This window comes from Musa acuminata, chromosome BXJ3-3 (assembly GCF_036884655.1).
Source record: "Musa acuminata AAA Group cultivar baxijiao chromosome BXJ3-3, Cavendish_Baxijiao_AAA, whole genome shotgun sequence".
Classification (NCBI taxonomy): Eukaryota; Viridiplantae; Streptophyta; class Magnoliopsida; order Zingiberales; family Musaceae; genus Musa; species Musa acuminata.
Genome location: NC_088351.1, coordinates 1,717,135 through 1,735,492, shown reverse-complemented (window position 1 = coordinate 1,735,492; position 18,358 = coordinate 1,717,135). Strand labels below are relative to the sequence as shown.

At 41.3% G+C, this 18,358-nt stretch overlaps 3 protein-coding genes and 1 non-coding gene across 8 annotated transcripts; 1 reads left to right on the top strand and 3 right to left on the bottom strand.

The window, feature by feature from the left end:
• Positions 1–4,386: 4,386 nt before the first annotated feature.
• LOC135633213 (actin-7) lies at positions 4,387–7,532 on the top strand. Of its 2 annotated transcripts, none has more exons than XM_065142422.1 (5): positions 4,387–4,517; positions 5,873–5,943; positions 6,030–6,423; positions 6,502–7,115; positions 7,265–7,532. In XM_065142422.1, the coding sequence occupies exons 2-5, from the start codon at positions 5,884–5,886 to the stop codon at positions 7,328–7,330; spliced, it is 1,134 nt and encodes a 377-aa protein (XP_064998494.1). In that variant the 5' UTR covers positions 4,387–4,517; positions 5,873–5,883; the 3' UTR covers positions 7,331–7,532. The 2 variants fall into 2 exon arrangements, with proteins under 2 accessions (XP_064998494.1, XP_064998495.1); XM_065142423.1 differs by having other exon boundaries at positions 4,431–4,512.
• Positions 7,533–8,410: 878 nt separating this feature from the next.
• On the bottom strand, positions 8,411–11,365 carry LOC108952423 (uncharacterized). 4 transcript variants are annotated; one of them, XR_010495236.1, is made up of 4 exons: positions 11,158–11,363; positions 10,792–10,973; positions 10,541–10,661; positions 8,411–8,635 (listed from the first exon to the last, which is right to left on the bottom strand). It is a non-coding gene; the product is annotated as an uncharacterized LOC108952423 (transcript). The 4 variants fall into 4 exon arrangements; XR_010495238.1 differs by lacking the exon at positions 8,411–8,635 and having other exon boundaries at positions 10,307–10,661; positions 11,040–11,365; XR_010495237.1 differs by lacking the exon at positions 8,411–8,635 and having other exon boundaries at positions 10,307–10,661; positions 11,066–11,364.
• Positions 11,366–11,715: 350 nt separating this feature from the next.
• LOC103977073 (cationic peroxidase SPC4-like) lies at positions 11,716–13,081 on the bottom strand. Its single transcript, XM_009392481.3, has 3 exons — positions 12,760–13,081; positions 12,481–12,675; positions 11,716–12,383 (listed from the first exon to the last, which is right to left on the bottom strand). The coding sequence occupies exons 1-3, from the start codon at positions 13,000–13,002 to the stop codon at positions 11,766–11,768; spliced, it is 1,056 nt and encodes a 351-aa protein (XP_009390756.2). The 5' UTR covers positions 13,003–13,081; the 3' UTR covers positions 11,716–11,765.
• A 2,168-nt stretch (positions 13,082–15,249) lies between these two features.
• On the bottom strand, positions 15,250–18,146 carry LOC103977074 (uncharacterized). The gene is made up of 2 exons (XM_009392483.3): positions 17,835–18,146; positions 15,250–15,864 (listed from the first exon to the last, which is right to left on the bottom strand). The coding sequence occupies exons 1-2, from the start codon at positions 18,091–18,093 to the stop codon at positions 15,545–15,547; spliced, it is 579 nt and encodes a 192-aa protein (XP_009390758.2). The 5' UTR covers positions 18,094–18,146; the 3' UTR covers positions 15,250–15,544.
• Positions 18,147–18,358: the final 212 nt, after the last annotated feature.

The following is an 18,358-nucleotide window of genomic DNA, read 5'->3' as shown; positions in this document are numbered from 1 at the left end:
GTTAAAGCTTCTGACTCAGAACACAATTTGCATCAATTTCAATCTGTGGGTCACATGTTTGTTCATTTCATACTGCTAGTTATCTTAGTCTTATCCATACTCGATCACCAACAGTTCGTTTTTTGGTGGTTGGAACCAATACACTATATGAGATAATCATCTGCACTTCATTGTTTGATACCCTGTACTGTCACATGTGGCACATATTCATCCATCATAAGTCACCCATTACGTAATTGTTAGATACTACTGTTTATTGCATGGAAGTACCTCTTCTATCAGTCCGTTCTTGGCCCCTTGATAAGGTCCTGCCTTTGCCTTTGTTCATCAAAACTCTTCACTGTCGGCACTTAAAACGGTTGGAACTCTCATTTGCTTCGTCCTGCTTTTCTTTCTTCAACTTTTCTCTTCATCTACATATTCCGTCTCCTGATGGTTCTACTATATGGTAACTTCTGAACAAAGAAATTCTATCTATGAGACCTTATTTTGAGGTAGTTACTTTTGTAGATAAGAAATCAAAGATAATAAGGACATGGCGAAGAAACAGTTAAAGAGATGTGTATTATTGGCAGCAATACCTGTATATTTATGGTGCTTTCCTTCACTACATGGAACTTATAAGTTATGTGGCCATGTGCATTGGGCTGCCTTCTGTTCTGTACCATTATTTAGCTCCTCAATCTTGCAGAATTGGGAACCCTGAATTATTCCTTAATATTGTAAATATCTCATCTGCAGTTCTCCCATCTTGCATGGGTTCAAATGGACAGGAAGTCAGGGGCTTTGGAGATCTAAAGTATCCATTGATTTCTGATGTTACTAAATCAATTTCAAAATATTTCGGGGTGCTGATTCCAGATCAGGTAAGAACATGCCACTTTCTATTAATAGTCACTTACAGAACACCCAAGAAATCATATACATTGTTGGTCGATATTGTATGATGATGCAGGGTATTGCATTGCGGAACTGTTCATCATTGACAAGCAGTGATTGCAAAAGGCGCTCGGACGCTCGCCTAGGCGCTCGGGCGAGGCGAGGCGAGGCCCGAGCGCCTCGCTAATGTCCCAGGCGGCGCGCTTCAATCAGGCGCCGCCTAGGCGCTCGCCCGAGCCCAGGCGCTGGGCGCTTCGGGCGAGCGCCTGGGTAAACCGAACCAGAATTTTAGGTCTGGTTCGGTCCTGGTTCGGTTGTTAGTTGGTTCAATCGAACCAACTAAACCGATATAACCCCAACCCTAACCTGCTGCCGCTGCCGATCCCGATCGCGATCTCGTCGCTCGCGATCACCGCTGTCGCTGCTCCCGCTGCCGCTGCTCGCCGCTGTCGCTGCTCGCGCCTCCCGCGAGCCTTCCCGCTGCTCGTGCCTCCCGCGAGCCCTCTCGCTGCTCGCGCCTCCTGCGAGCCCTCTCGCTGCTCGCGTCTCCTGCGAGCCCTCCCGCGAGCCTTCCCGCTGCTCGCACCTCCCTCGAGCCCTCCCGCTGCTCGCGCCTCCCGCGAGCCCTCTCGCCTCCCGCGAGCCCTCCCGCTGCTCGCGCCTCCCTCGAGGCCTCCTGCTGCTCGCGCCTTCCGCTCCCTTTCTCTTTCCCGCTGCCGCTGTCGCCGCTCGCCGCTGCTGCCGCTCGCCGCTGCTGCTGCTGCCGCTGCCGCCGCTCACCGCTGCCGCCGCTCGCCGTCGCTGCTGCCGTCGCTCGCCGCTGCTTCCTCGTTTCTCCGTCAGCAGATTTATACTGTTAATGTGATTATATTTATTAATTATATTATATATTTTTATATTTTTATTTAAAATTTTAAATAATTATATTTATTAATTATATTTTATATTTTTATATTTTAGCGCCTCGCTTCGCTCGGGCGAGCGCCTGGGCGAGCGCCTAGCGCCTAGCGCCTAGCGCCTCGGGCGTTTTTGGACCTTGGCGCCTTTTGGCGCCTAGCGCTTTTTAAATCACTGTTGACAAGGAAGGAGTGATTCAACATTCAACCATTAATAACCTTGCCATTGGCTGGAGTGTTGATGAAACCATGAGGACTCTTCAGGTAATAAGTGAAAACGTAAACAATTTACTCAGCACTAATTCCTGCAGGCATGCTGCAATGTCGTTGACAATTTTGTCATATTTTTTGCTCTACCATAGTTTGACATATATATGAGTTGCAACATAAACTAAATCCAACCGGAGAAGTTCTAATTATAACTTCTGAGGTGCCACCTACATTGACTAGTATGCCTCTTATACTGATTATACTTTCACGAGGGAACAAAGACTGTTGAGCTTTTGAGGTCCTTCAGTATTCAACAAACAAGGCATATAGCATAGACTGCTATTTAGGTAGACCAGATCACTGACGAAAAGCATTAGGGAGGTGTGACCTTAGGGGTGATTCATCCTTCCTAAGTAGCATTTTCCTAATCTATTATGTCATAATCAATGATTCCACAAACTAATCGGTTTCAAATTTTTCCCTGCAAGCATTTAACATACAATTTTTTTTTTCAAAAGGAAATCTATATATTACTTATGAACACATATATTTGGTTCCAAAAAACCAGAGAGCGCAGAAGATCAGACAAACTCAAATGTCCAAAGTTTGCTGTCTCTTTTTTCTCCCTAAATACATGATTATTTAATGTATGATATATAATTTCGAATGATATCATCCGGCATGGACAGTATGTACCGGTCCGATGGCATATCGGTACGTGGACCATCCGCTACCGGATGGATCGTGCTACAATAAGAGAAAATCGTTCGGTAAGTCTTGGTATATCATTTGGTACGTCCTGATGTACCGTTCGATATATCGGTATTGTACTGAATCAATATAAAAACATCGGTACAATACGGTATTATATATCTTGATTTAATGTACATCTTACCTTGCAGTCATTGCAGTACGTCCAGGAGAATCCAGATGACGTTTCCCCTGCAGGATGGAAGCAGGGAGAGATGTCCATGAAGCCAGCCAGATCCAAAGCTCAGCAAAGAGTTCTTTGCTGCTATTTAGGAACAGTATAATTGCTATTACGGCAAGTATTATATTCTCTGAAAGAGTGACAGTTTTGTTATCCTTAATTGTCTTGCTTTTCATTATCTTAATGTCATATAACTTCTTTATCCTTCGTTGAGCTTCATACACGAAGCACTTGCCTCTGTGCTTAAAGTGTATGTAGTGAAGCAAGAGCTCTATGGACAATGCTTATGTTTTTTTAAATATCTACTTTTTTTTATTAATTTAACTAATTATTTGATCCCTCATGCTTCTCAATTTTTTATGATATATATGAACTATAAATGCCTCACATAATATTTTATTAAGGTATTAAAAATACTATAAATATTATTAAAAAACATAAGTGACATTATATTACATCTTGAGCAAACCATTATAATATCATACTTTTAGATTTACAATTAGTTTGATTAATGTTAGAAATTCATTAGATCATTTACAGTGTTTTTATTGCGATGGTTAAAATGCTATAATATGTGAAAAATATTGTAATAGGTTTAAAATATTACAACAGGAAAAAAATTTTGAGAGACAATTTAGATATTTTTTTAAAATTAAGGATACTGTTTGAAAAAATAAAACGAGAATATTGATTAAAAATATCCAATATTTTCTATGAAAATCACCAATAAGTAAAAATAAAAAAATAAACGAGAATATTTTTTTAAAACACTGAAGATATGAATATTTTAATACACATTATTTTCTAGAGAAAGCTATTGCTTTATTAGAATACATAAGGGCAAAATAGTCACTTTACAACTTTGAAGGGAATCAATATGTCATCATTGGACTCGTCTATCCATGGAAACGAGCCTGGAAACTCCAAAATACCCTGTTCAATTTGAACCGTTAGATCGTGATCATGCCGTTCGATCATGCATTCATGATCGGGAGGACGCTATGAACGAAGGGGAGGAGTCCAACGAGGAAGGCGCTCGTCCGAAACCGAACCAAGCCGAACCGAGTTGGTGGAAAACCGTGACCGGCTCGGCTCGGCTATAATTGCCAGCAATAAATGAGCGGTTGGCGAGTTGGCGTGGGGCCACGCGACGCCCTGCGTCCGCCCCACGTTATGCCCGGGCCCCCGTCACCAAAGTTAGATCGTACGGTCTAGATAATCCTAGCTATCCAATCTGACGGTTGAGATCGTTCATAGACAGCTCACATCTTTTCCCGCACCTATTTCTTTAACAAAAACATGTCACCCTTCTCGGCGTCGCGTACCCAAAACGTACCTATTTCCTGAATGGGACATATTAGTCTCAGGACATGAAGGCGAGATTGTGGGTGAGTGAAATGGCCCCTTTCTTTAATCTCGCTGACACCGCACGACTTTTGAGTGGAAAAAGGAGAAAAGTGTTTTCTCCCATTTGAAATTTTATTGCTTATTCCTCTTTAAACCTTCGCTCCCCGCTTCTTCTCCCGGTGACAGCTCCGTGCCTTTCGTCGCCGGCGAAGCCTCGCTCACCACCCACTCGCCTCCCCTTCGCCCTCAGTAAGGTCTGTGACTCTCGATCTAATACAGCTTTCATATCTTTCGGTTCTGTATTGTGATTTCGATGCGTATTGAGGTTTGCGATCGGCGAATCGTAGATCAGGGGTGATTTTTGTGCACCATCTTCCTTTCATATCTCTTTTCTACTTGTGTTGTCCAAATATGGTGATTGGAATCAGATCGTGAGGGTTATGAATGCCGATGGTGGGTCATTGTGTTTCTACGAACGCTTTGTATGTGGTGATTTTTAGGAGGAAATTCTCGATTTGGTATAACTGGAAATTCTCGTGGGTCGATGACTTGTGAGATCATGCGGCCATGCGCACCCTTTCATCAGATATATTCTGGAAAACACTTTTATCCTCTTGCTTAAATGGATCATCGAAGTTGTGATCTTTTAATCCATCACCAAAGTAAGAAAAAATTGCGAATTTGAGATATAATGATGTTGAGGAGAAGACATTGTGGGTTGCTGCCCTAATCGTCAATTAAGCATGATTAGGCTTACATGGACTTTTGTGTAGAGAGTAATTAGACGATTGATTTGTTATACAGTAGTGTCAAATCCATGGAAATTTTTAGTGGTCTGTCTAACCCAGAATCCAGAATTGTGACTCTGCAATATGGTCATTACTGCACACATAATTGGTTATCTTGGTTAAAATGTTTTGCAGCTTAATATATAATCATGCTGGGAAGATTTTAGAAAAAAAGAAAAAATCAAATTCTTATGCATCTCATTGGACATATATGAAACTAAGTCTTTGATTTTGTGCATTAAAGAAGCTTCACAGTGCATAATATAATTTCTTTCTTCTTTAGAACTTAGTGATTTACAAAAAAATTATTTTAGTCGAAGAATATATTTTGATCCATCAGCAGATTCTTTAGTCAACCTTCAAAGGGAAGGAAATATCTTGGAGGACAATCCTGATGGAATTATAGGTTTTTCTTCCTTCAATTTTTCTACTAATCTTAGTGATGGAAATCTCACCTTTACTTTGACCTACTTTAATGATAGCAATAGAAAAGATGCCTACATCTATTCAAAATATACACCTATATTATCATGAAAAAACACATATTCAAGAGTCACACCTCTGAAAGCATTAATAGACATGACTATTCAAATAAGACATCTCATGCCCATCTCTCATTAAATATTCCATAAGATTTAAATGTCATTTGGGCCACATTAAGTCTAAGTGAAACATCTTCAGCAACTTGTTGTTTTCTAGATCTGTCATTACCATCAGTATGCAGATCAGCAATAGCGAGATATGCAGCTGTAAGAATGAAACTCTACAAGTGATATGTATGAAACTTTGGTCTTGCTGACTACTACAGCTTATTTTTGCAGATCATAAAGAAATGGCTGATGGTGAGGAAATCCAGCCTCTTGTCTGTGATAATGGTACTGGAATGGTCAAGGTCAGATATCCCAACCGGTGCCCAAATATTTTCCTCTTGCAAACCTATAGAAGATATCATTCAATTGTATAACATTCATCATGTAGGCTGGATTTGCCGGAGATGATGCCCCTAGGGCTGTGTTCCCCAGCATTGTAGGCCGACCTCGCCACACTGGTGTTATGGTTGGGATGGGCCAGAAAGATGCCTACGTTGGGGATGAAGCTCAGTCTAAGAGAGGTATCCTCACTTTGAAGTATCCTATCGAGCATGGCATTGTTAGCAACTGGGATGACATGGAGAAGATTTGGCATCACACTTTCTACAACGAGCTCCGTGTCGCCCCCGAGGAGCACCCGGTGTTGCTCACAGAAGCTCCTCTTAACCCCAAGGCCAACAGAGAGAAGATGACACAGATCATGTTCGAAACCTTCAATGTGCCTGCCATGTATGTTGCAATTCAAGCTGTTCTTTCTCTGTACGCTAGCGGTCGTACAACTGGTACGTGTCGACTTCTCTTACTATCAGTTTAACCGCATATGACTCCACAGCTAATTGCTTGTGTTCATTCCATGAAAGGCATTGTGCTGGATTCCGGTGATGGTGTGAGCCACACCGTGCCAATTTACGAAGGATATGCTCTTCCCCATGCCATTCTTCGTCTGGATCTTGCTGGTCGTGACTTGACCGATGCTTTGATGAAGATCCTTACCGAGAGAGGCTACTCTTTCACGACCACTGCTGAACGAGAAATTGTGAGGGACATCAAGGAGAAGCTTGCGTACATTGCCTTGGATTACGAGCAGGAGCTAGAGACTGCCAAGAGCAGCTCCACCGTGGAAAAGAGCTATGAGCTTCCTGATGGGCAGGTGATCACGATCGGTGCCGAGAGATTCAGGTGCCCAGAAGTCCTCTTCCAGCCATCCATGATTGGCATGGAAGCTGCTGGCATCCATGAGACCACTTACAATTCCATTATGAAGTGTGATGTGGATATTAGGAAGGACTTGTATGGCAACATTGTTCTCAGTGGTGGCTCCACGATGTTCCCTGGGATTGCTGACCGTATGAGCAAGGAAATCACAGCCCTTGCACCAAGTAGCATGAAGATTAAGGTGGTAGCTCCACCAGAGAGGAAGTACAGCGTATGGATAGGAGGCTCAATTCTAGCCTCACTTAGCACCTTCCAACAGGTGATCCCGTTCTTCTATATTTTTGTTGATTTATCTATTTTACAGGATTTGAAATCTCGTCGAGTTTATTCATCAAAATTTTTAGCTTATCCTGCACCAGTTTCTACGTTAAGTTGCTGATTACGAATCGTTTCGTTGTGATGCAACAGATGTGGATTTCCAAGCAAGAGTACGAAGAATCTGGTCCTTCTATTGTTCACAGGAAGTGCTTCTGAGGTCTGTGGTTCTGAGTGCCCTTTCGACTTTTTTGCCAGATAGTTATTTGGGGTCAGTTTGGTAACGTTTCCGTGTTGTTGTGGCTTTGTTATGTTATATTGGATTTTCTTGTGGCTTGTTCTTGAGATGCATAATTGTATTCGATGGCTGTTGTTAGAGTAAATGTTATATATGTAAAATACTCATAGGTCATTGTCCATATCTGCGTTGCTATAGGCTTGTATTTACTTTCCTATCCAATCACTTGGTTGGATAACTAGTATCTTTACCTACAAAAATAAGATATATAATGAGTAATCACTTAATAAATATTAGTCTTTATAGTTTTATTTAGGTGAGCCAGCTTCATGTCATGTCATATATATAATATTTCAAAATCATTGACATGAGATATTTAATAGTAAACCACTTGTCATATAACTTCTTTTGTAAACATAACCCTACAATATAGCATATGTAAAATAAAAATATAAAATTCTACTGAAATAATTCAAAATATTTATATGCACATATAGGAAACATAGTAAATTTATGAACTTTTATACCCTATATCATAACATATATATTCCCTTTCACACTACACATTATCGTAATATATACGTGTACTCTCACTTCACACGTTATAATATATATACGTATACTCTCACATCGTACGTCATAATATATACGTGTACTCTCATATCATATTTCATTATATATATATATATATATATATATATATATATATATATATATATATATATATATATATATATATATATATATATATATATATATATACTCTCACACCATGTATCCATAATACATATACGTACCCTCATATTATACTTAATAGTATATACATGCATTATACATTATAACATATTCATGTCTAGCATATGCATTATACATCATAATATATACGACTTCTTCAAAGTCTAGCATGTGTATCCATTGTCCAACCATGTTTGCAGTGCTATCTACAAGTAAATACCAAACACTTGATTCATAATGGTCCATCTTTTAACAATGAACAATTAAATTGTTAATTTAAGCAATTAAGAATGAAATTTTTGATGATTATCTTTGTCACAGTTGAATTATATTAAAAAAAACCCCACTAAATTACTAAATCGAAAAACCCTACAAAAAATCAAAGTCGGGCAATATGGGTTTTCAGAGGGTTGCAATAATTATTCATGATGCTCAGTAAATGGGTGAGTCATGTACCAAAACAGAGAAACCAGATTGCAAGTGGCTTCGGACAGCTTTGTGAAACACTTAAGTGACACAACACTTGATTCATCCTTTGATCCAATATTCATCTTCAAAAAAAAAATAAGCAGCTTAGTATTCGAAAAGCAAAAAAGTTCCAGAACAGAATTAGGCTTCAGTCCCATCATTGAATAACCAAAAAGAAGTCCGCAATGAGTGGCTGGAAATAACTGCCAACTCCAGCTTTGAGGTCATTCTCACAGAACATAGCATAATTGAACAAGTATTTTTCTAATCTTTTCCATACCATATTATATTAACAGGAAAAATAACATAGGAAAATAAAAATTAAACATTATTCAACCAATCGATAAACAATTTCAATGAAAATCTCCTGAGAGCACAGCACATAAAGTGAATTGTGAAGACAAAGGGGAGTGATTGGTTTTGTGTGCATGCACACAGTTTTAATCCAAAACCATCCAAGTTACCACTCTTGTAAACCTGAAAATCATTTCAATTTGAAGAAACCTACCAATCATCCATCTACTTAAAAGTCATCTTTTTACAAAACTTTTCAATTGGATAGATTTTTCTCAATTATGTTTATGATTCTTCCAAATTTCTATAAGAAAGGGTTAGGATGAATGCAAAAAGATGGAACAGTTTGGGACATTGTTGCACAGCTTTGATATAACATCCAGCACGGGGATATAATGGTGCATCTTTTGTTCATTTTGGAACAAAATTAAGAAAAATAATAATTCAATCGCTCAGCCTCTTTTCAGCAATGTGCATTCCTGGACCATTGTACTATGTGTGCAGTTGACAGTCAAACATCACAAGAAGCTGGATTACCTAAGGTAGAGGTTTCGCCCAACTAAATCGTGACAAAGCCTGAATCACCATCGAACAAAATGGAGTACAAAAGAGTCCAATAAGCATCTTAGACAGTTCCTATCACCAATCTCAGGAAGCTCTCGGACAGTCTCTAACACCAGTCTCAGGAAGAATAGATCAAAACTTCTATTTATTTTCTAAACCTTGCGCAAGTTTACCTCCAAGGCAATTGATAAACATTGCCTTTATGTTTCAAATATCAATTCAAATTCATTCACATTATCCTTCCTACAAACCTGATGATCAATTTCAACTTAAAAGCCCCTACTTTCTATCTATGAAAAATCCATCTTCCATGAAACCTTGCACCGAAGAGGCAACATCCTTGACTATGTCTACTATCCTACAACCATAGGTCGTTATAGATGTAAGAATTCCCTCCATGTGCATTTTAATTTTAATTTATAGCCCGACTTACTCTTCTTCAAAACATCCGGTGGTCCCCTTTTTACATACAGATTATACACTAGCAGATTACCACATATATTGGAAACTGTAATGCAACAAGAGGAGATGTTTTGCTACCCCAAAATATACTTTTAGAAAGATGTCTGCAACGTCTCTTTCTTGAAAACTCACTTTTAGTGATATTGCAGGGAGATACAATGGCTATGAATTCAAGCAACTGGTGCCGAATGATTTAGTAGAGGGAAGTGGTCAAATGCCTAGAGCTCAAAATGTGCTCGAGTCAACACTGTCATGAGCATCAAATGCTGGCATGGAAATGGGGTTTTTTAAAAGATGGGTGATACGTTGATGAAAGAGGTTATGTGTAAACACATGAATATGCACATACTTGTAGGCATTGAGAATATAACTAATCTACCAAAGTGTATCCACAAGAACTAATATGCATTCGGCATGAGTCACACAATGTGACCTCTATGTTAAAATCCAAGAAACAGTGTTATACTTGCAATGCGCTTAAACAACATACCTTTAGAAGCATCAAAATGGAAAAGACTAATTGAGTGAGAGAATATTGGAGTTCCACAACTCCACTAGATTATGTGTGAATCAAGAGCTATATAGCTTAGATGGAGTAATAGAAATGCATGTTCACATGAATTCATCTAGCCAATCTAAAGAAACGGCAATCTATTTGGAGATGCTACCTGAGAAGGCGATTACCAAGCCAGCGATTTCGGGGCTCCACTCAAAGCCATGGATTGCATCATAAACCCCGGCATAATCCCGTGTCTAGAGGCACTGTCCGATCTTCCAAGCGGCGACGAGCTCCGGTGGCGAACATAGACCGAGGTTTACATCAGGAGGCAACATAGTTTGGATGGAGTAATAGAAATGCATGTTCACATGAGTTCATCTTGCCAATCTAAAGAAACGGCAATCTATTGGGAGATGCTACCTGAGAAGGCGATGACCAAGCCAGCGATTTCGGGGCTCCACTCGAAGCCATGGATTGCATCATAAACCCCGGCATAATCCCGAGTCTAGAGGCACTGTCCGATCTTCCAAGCGGCGACGAGCTCCGGTCTGCTCTCCTTCATCTCTCGGGGCATCGACTTCCACAAAAACTTCGCGCCGTTCCTGAAATCAACACAAGCATCCATCGATTCATCCCACGAATCAACTGAACCATGAGAGCAAACGCACTTGGAAAACAAAACAAGCCGGGTTACAGATCGTTCGCCCAGCAGATGGATTGCGAAGGGCCATTCCTCCCGGTAGGCGATCCCCCGCGAGGCAACCTAATAAGCCAACGATCGATTACCTGATGAGAGATCATTAAAGGTCTGAAGAACAGAGGAGAAGAATCGAGCTCGAAACCCTAAGGAAGGCGACGGAGGATCTTTCCTGGAGCACGAGCTCGTCGCACTGTAGCGGGCGTAGACGATTCGGCAGCGAAGGGTGTTTAGTATCGGCGAGAGGTCCATGGCGAGACGAGCAGCGGCGTCTCTTCAGCCATCCATTCGAATATGTCGGGCTGGAAAACGATCTCAGCCATTCATTCAAATATGTGGAAGTTGAGTGTGGTATTTTACAGATCCATCCTTGCAGAGGTTATAAATATTATATTCGTCCTTTTGTTTTACGTTTATATGTATTTCTCATTAATATCCAAAAAAAATCAGCTTCTATCATTCGTAAATATTTAATAATGATATGATCGTTCCTTTTTGATTTCCAATACTACGATTCAAATCATGAAAACAGTGTCTTACTCCTAAATTATGGTAATTGTTGCACCCGAAACATATAAGAAAGATACAAAAGGTTGAAGACGGGAGACGGGAGACAGGAGAGTGATGATGTCTTGGAAACACATCCATGTCCCAATCAATCGACCATTTATTGTGCAAGCTGCATACAACGTTTGCTTCAGAACACCTCGCTGCCATCACCCTCACCATCGACCACAGACCACAAGACCTTCTTGCCCGAGTTGAGCGCCGAGCAGTTCTTCCTGATCTCACCTTGCTTGCCAGTCAACACGCTCAGCTGGCCCATCTTGGTCATGGAGTACACAAACTTGCCGAAGAACAAGGGCTGGTTGGCGGCAAAGCTGGTGACGAGGGGCTTGGTCCTGGAGTCGCCGTACAGGCCCTGGTCGGAGGTGAAGAGCCCCTGCTTGCTTACGAGATCGACGTAGTACTTGTTGTCGAAGGTGTTGGGCGTACGGATGTCGTTGACGGTGGTGTTGGTTGTGTCTTTGACCGGGCAGGTCCGGTAGAGGTTCTTGGCGAAGGTCGGCTCCAGGGTGGAGTCCTGGGAGGGGAAGAGCCGGTTCTGGAAGGAGGTGCAGTGGCCGATACCGATGGTATGGCCGCCGGAGAGGGTGACGAGGTCGGTGGTGTCGAGGTTGAGCTTGGCGAGGGCGTTGATGAGGGTGGTGACGTCGGATGTCGGCGAGGGGAGGAAGCTGAGGACGGCATCCCGGGTCGCGAAGCTCAGGCCATCTCGCCGGCCCAGTGGAACCCTGTAGTCGGGGCCGCCGGACTAGAAGAAGATAAAGATCAGAGGATCAGGACTGGCATCGCCGACAGCTTTAGAGAGAGAGAGAGAGAGATGAGTCGGAGGGGGAGTCGATGGATACCAAGAAGACCGAGTCGCGGGCGGCCAGGGCGGAGATGTCGGAGCAAGAGACGACCTGTCCGCAAGCCTTGGAGATGAGTGTCCGGAGGTCGTTGATGGCCTTGAAGGCGGCCGGCCGAAGCGTCAAGTTGGGCGGCGCGTTCTTCTCGCTCGGTCCGCCTGCCGACCCATCCAACAGAATCGAACCATCGCAGCCCTGCAAACACGAACCCCACACACGCGCGCGTGATCTCACAGTACAGCTCTATGATAGCATCGTTCACAGGGTAAAGATGCCTACCTGGACGAAACAGTCATGGAAGTGAACGCGGAGGAGGGCAGCGGCGAGGCCAATGTCCTTCTTGAAGAGCTGCGCCAGGTAGTTCCTGACGAGGGGCTCCACGTTGGGGCAGGTGGACTTGTAGAAGTCGAAGGAGAGGCCACTCACGATGGGAGGGTACTCATAAGCTTGTGAGGAAGCAGAGAAGAAGGCAATGCAGGAGAGCAGAAGCAGAAGCACAGACGACGGTACCGGAGAAGCCATGGATGTATGGATGGGCAAGCAAGGTAAAAGCACAGTGTCGAAGAGGCTTGTTCCGGGCACAGGCCTCCTTCCACATGTGGCCTTCATTTATAGGCATTAATGGCGACCGGGCATGCAAAAACTTGTCCAAGAAAACTGTGGGTCATGTGGACTGTGGAAGATGACAAGGGTTATCCAGATCCATTTCTTCCGCTGCAAAGGTCGCAAGTCCACCACTGCCTTTGCCCGGAGTTGTATTATAATACGACTACTAAATCTACTACATGTAAATTGCGTTACAGATCTAAGTTAAAACACATACTGGATTGAGTATAAGCACACTACACTGTTAAAGCTTAACATATATGATGAATTCACTAAGCATATAGTGAGAAGAATATTCCCAGAAAACATCATATTCTTTAGCATCCAAGCATATTATAGCTTCGAGATTGACAAACAAAAGGATTTGGTTAATCGACCGACAGCTTTTCATTGATACAAAGAACCTGCAAGATGATGGCCTGCCTGTCTGAACATTACCATCTCCGAGACATCAGCTGACATGAGCATTAGATTACGTGAGGCGGCTATCATATTATATGGAAAAGATTAAACGAATCTTGTTCGTCTGGATGAGAATAATGAGCGTTAAACAAAGAAAAAGAAGGACGCATACAATCCACTTGCCTTTCGTGACCGATTCGATGCGCCTCATGAGAGAGTTTCTATCCAATCCAAGTCGTCATCATAAAACATAAAACCTTATCTTTAGGGCAGGCTGCAAGTTCCTCATCCAGGTTGACTTGACAACCAAGATTTCGGATCGACATCAAATCAATATCAAGTGTGTAGCTCGATGTCATTTTTTTCTATCTTTACGTCGATCGAAGATGTCGAGTGTTGCTTTATCTTTTGGCTGATCGAGGAGAGAGACAGGAGTTGTGAGAGCTTAATAGAGTAAGAGAAAAGGAATAAATTATGACTTGGGAATGACCATTTAATTTAATTTAAATGTTTGGTGAACAACTTTTGTGTGTGTGTGGCACAGAACAAAGATAAGGTTTTGGAGCGGGAGGGATCGGTGAAATGTTGACTAGACCGAGCACGAGCGTGGAAAGGATCGACCAAAAGACCCCCAAAATGCTCCACCACTTTGAATTTTGCAAAAGTTGGAGGATTACTTTACTACCTTTTTTTCTTCAATTTAGATTTGCTTTATTTTATATTATTATTATATTTTTTAATTCGGAAAAATGATTAGATTTGCTGTAATCTCACTGATTTTGATTAGTAAAATAATTTCATCTATGAATATGTTTCCATTATGGTATTATTTGCTTGATTAGATTAAGTATTGATAATTTCTTACAACCTAATTATTGGTGTTAATATATCATCCATACTTAATTGAAGGAAAAACATTGTATGCGGACGCATCTTTCGCGACAAAATTGACTCGGTCAAAGGAATTAGTTAGTTAGTTAGTTAGTGAATATTTGATTATGGTATCAGAAACAAATCTCAACTCAAATCAAATTCAAACTAATTTAAACTCGACATCTAAGGTATTATTAAAACGCCATCGATCACATCTAGTCGAGTCGTATGGCGTGCGGAATTGGCAATGTAAGATATGGGCAGACATTTATTTAGTGGGTGACGAGGAGCGTGGCGTCTCCTCGATTCCACTTGCACAGATTTTTATGTCGTTAACGACATCACAACCACCGCCTGGAGGAAGACGAAGACGAAGACTCGTCCAAGTCCGCCGGCTCGTGCTCCGCAACCGTCGTTCACACGCCGTGGCCTCCTCCGCTCCTGCATCTCATTGCAGTTCTTGCATCACTTGCTGATTTAAGCGTGAAGGGAATCGAACTAGCACCATGATTTGGTTCTACCGATCCATCATGTTTTAGTTCGGAAAAATCATGATGATTCAAGTCGTTATCTTTTTGCCTAAATTATTCGACGCCCGAAATGATCAAAACAAATTATCATCGAATTTTTGCCTAAATTGCTCAACACCCGAAACGATCAAAACAAATTATCATCGAAACATAAGAACATAAGATTCGATAAATCCAAAGGCTAGTGCAAACCCAAGTCAACATAACTTTTGAAACTTGGATTGGTCAAGAATAATTTATTACCAGTTATTAGACAAAAATAAATTTCATCAACTCTCCTTGCCCAAGCTTTCTAGCACCAAGCAGTATGTCATTGAAACACAACATGTTATCTAATGTAGCACTTGGAAACAAAGCATGAAAAAGAATCAGATTACTCTGAATTATACTTTTTTTTTCTTCAGGGACCTCAATAAATAGCCATGTCTTTGATCCAGTATGTATAGACTGTGATCCTTCTGCTTTTCTTTTTGTTTGTCATACATTTTGGATGTTGCAGTTTTTCTATTAAAGTATAAAAATGAATATATATATACAAACAGATCATTTCGGACCAAAACCTGCTTCGACCATCCAGCTTTTGCACTCGAGTGCAGCAGTTAAGAAATACAATTCCAGACGAATAGAACTGAGATTCCGGAGAAGTAGCTCCCTCAGTGAGATAATAACTGCTCGATGGCTTCCACATATACGGACTTGGGCAGAGTACCGGTTATGCTCTTGAGCTTTTCACCATTCTTGAATAGCAGAACTGTGGGAATTCGATCGATGCCATGAACAGTAGCAACCTGCGGATCGTCATCGGTATTGAGCTTGTAAAGTTTAATTCTTCCAGCATATTCTCGTGCTATTTCGTCGAGCAAACGGTGAACCATCTTGCATGGTCCACACCACGAAGCCCAAAACTCAACAAGAACAGGCAAATCACTTTGAAGAACAGATACGTCCCAGGCAGATGCGGTTATTGTTTCAGCTACGAAAACCCAACAAAAGAAATCGATCATCATGAATGCCAGCTGAAAGGCAAAAGCATTTGCAATCCAACAAACACATTGCTCGGTAAGGACACTAAATGACCTTTAAGTTATAGATACCAACAATCAACCAAGTAGGCACACCGAAAAGTACCAAACACCAGTCTATTCATAAAGAGGATATGTTCTACCAATCTTCATCTTTCAAGTGCTGCAAAGTTAATTTCTAGTATTTTTGTCAAAGAATCTAGATGGGAAAGTTCCAATCACAGAGAGATTGCTTCTAGAATGTACCAGTATAGACAACTATCAAATATTTAATGAAGATTTCAAGTTCTTGCACTCAGACAATGAAGAGGATTATGTGTTTTTCATATCCTATGCATATGGTTTAGAATTAGCAATGTCAAATGGAGTTACTTGTCTATATGATAATACAAGTCCAGAATGCCTGTCATCAGCCCAACTAGGATTGAGATGTTTGCCTATATAAGAACCTACAACCACCAGTTTGATCAACTGCTTTCTTATTATTATCAGTCACAATCTAACTTCTGGAACCTTCACTGACATACTTTGAAAGTTCTCTTTTCTTTCGTGATCACCCGGCAGAAAATTACTGATGAGCTCTGGTAACATAAAATCAAGCAAATTCAGCTATCTGTCTACACAACATGGCTAATCATGAATATAAGTTAAACACTGAAAGCTATAGAAGATAACTTCCGTCTTTTTTTGTTAAATTCCAGATGGCAAGTGAAACATAGATCAAATCCTCAAATTATCATGCTATGTTTCCCAAGATCAAGAAAAGAAATATTAAAGTTATAATGCTTACCTACTGCACATACCATTCAGCTGGAACTCTTGTATAAAATTCCAGTTAGAATACGGGACCTTGAAGATTTATTTATAAGATGAATTCAGATAAATTTAATGGACAACTAATATGAAAGCCTTTATCATCTAAATGATCAGATGTTGAGCATCTTCTTTGTTGGAAGGCCAGAGAATAAACACAAAATCACAAAATACCGCATGAGAGAAACTTCTAATAACTGCAGTTTATCATTAACTATATTTGCAACTCCGCATCTGATAATAAAAACTAGATTTAAATCGAGATCAGAACCATGATATTATGCTAAGCGTATTAAACTTTGATCACGTTCAAAGTTCCAAAGGAGGAAATATCTAATTTCACATAATTTTTGTGTCGATCAAATTGGCCACAGTATCTACATCAAATTAAATATGTTCATATTTCTTACATATTTGATGCCCTTGTATCTCACAGAAGAACTAATCCGATCACCAAATCAGAAATGAAGTTACATAATAGCGGAAATCCTGTATGATATCTAAATTAGTGCAGAAATTCAAACAAAAGAGGTAGATTAGTGCATGCCCTTAATTATCATTCGTTATCAATTCTTTCACATAAACATGTCGAAATTCTACCACCATCGTTGCTTCTGCCTCTTAACAGCAGGGTCGGGGTTTTGGACAAGAAGGCAATGGCATCCATCTTGATCTTGCGCATCCATAAGATCCCCACCGGACGATGGTACAACACATCATCCACATGGTTCTCAACTTCCAAAGCATCAAAATCGTCTAATGCATCCCAAATTCTCATGTCACCCACCCATTTCTTTGCATTCACCTCAGTACAAAAACTATACCGAAGAAATTGATTGTCAATGAAAAGCAGACACCAAAAATGGTGAAAACAAATGCTCAGAAACCCTAATCTGATCAGCTACCAACTCAACTATGATGGGAGGAGATACAAGATCACACAAATACTCAAAAATAAGAGGAAACGCATTTTTCGAGAAATATTTACTTAAATTAGAGCGCTACAGCATCTCGAACTCACGTCAAGAATACAGATAACATATCGAATCTAATTAGTCAATAATCACATCAAAGAAAGAATTTTTTTCAAGCAGGGAGCGAGGCTTACGAGCATCTGAAGACACACAAACCACCACCTTGCCGCCGCGCAAGCTCTGCCACCGCCGTCGCCGCCGCCTCGACACAGGGACGGAGGAAAAGTTCGAGGGGGGTCGAGCCCCCGGCCCCCTCGATCCACCGAGCCGACGCGGCAGCAGACTCTGGCGCCGGGGGGCGTCTAGGAACGGCGAGGCGGACGCGACCGGACCCCTCGCCGAGGGTATGGCGCACGATAAGCAGGGCGGTGGCGAACGATAAGCAATGGCCATTCTTTGGGGAAAGGGAAGCGGAGACGGGTGGGAGTGGGAGGATGGCAAACAGGAAACGGGCGCGTGTGCTTTAAGGGTAGCGCACGTAGTCCTGCGGAACACTCAACCAATGCACGCGCTAGTTTCTTATTCGTCTCAGCGAGAAAGCGGACTGCGGGTCCCACATAAAAGTACACGTTTTGGAGGATGACTTTTGGGTACGGCTGATATACTGCACCTCCATCTTGTCCGCCAACCTATCGCATCTCCCAATTATTTTGGAATC

Bases quoted from the DNA above. Each gene is read 5' to 3' on its own strand.
- LOC135633213 (XM_065142422.1), top strand. From the start codon at position 5,884: ATGGCTGATGGTGAGGAAATCCAGCCTCTTGTCTGTGATAATGGTACT. The intron at 5,944-6,029 runs GTCAGATATCCC...TTCATCATGTAG, and splicing joins ATGGTACTGGAATGGTCAAG to GCTGGATTTGCCGGAGATGA. The intron at 7,116-7,264 runs GTGATCCCGTTC...GTGATGCAACAG, and splicing joins CACTTAGCACCTTCCAACAG to ATGTGGATTTCCAAGCAAGA.
- LOC103977073 (XM_009392481.3), bottom strand. From the start codon at position 13,002: ATGGCTTCTCCGGTACCGTCGTCTGTGCTTCTGCTTCTGCTCTCCTGC. The intron at 12,676-12,759 runs GTAGGCATCTTT...TCGTGTTTGCAG, and splicing joins TCCATGACTGTTTCGTCCAG to GGCTGCGATGGTTCGATTCT. The intron at 12,384-12,480 runs GTATCCATCGAC...ATCTTCTTCTAG, and splicing joins CCCGCGACTCGGTCTTCTTG to TCCGGCGGCCCCGACTACAG.
- LOC103977074 (XM_009392483.3), bottom strand. From the start codon at position 18,093: ATGGCCATTGCTTATCGTTCGCCACCGCCCTGCTTATCGTGCGCCATA. The intron at 15,865-17,834 runs GTAAGCCTCGCT...GGGTTTTCGTAG, and splicing joins TTGTGTGTCTTCAGATGCTC to CTGAAACAATAACCGCATCT.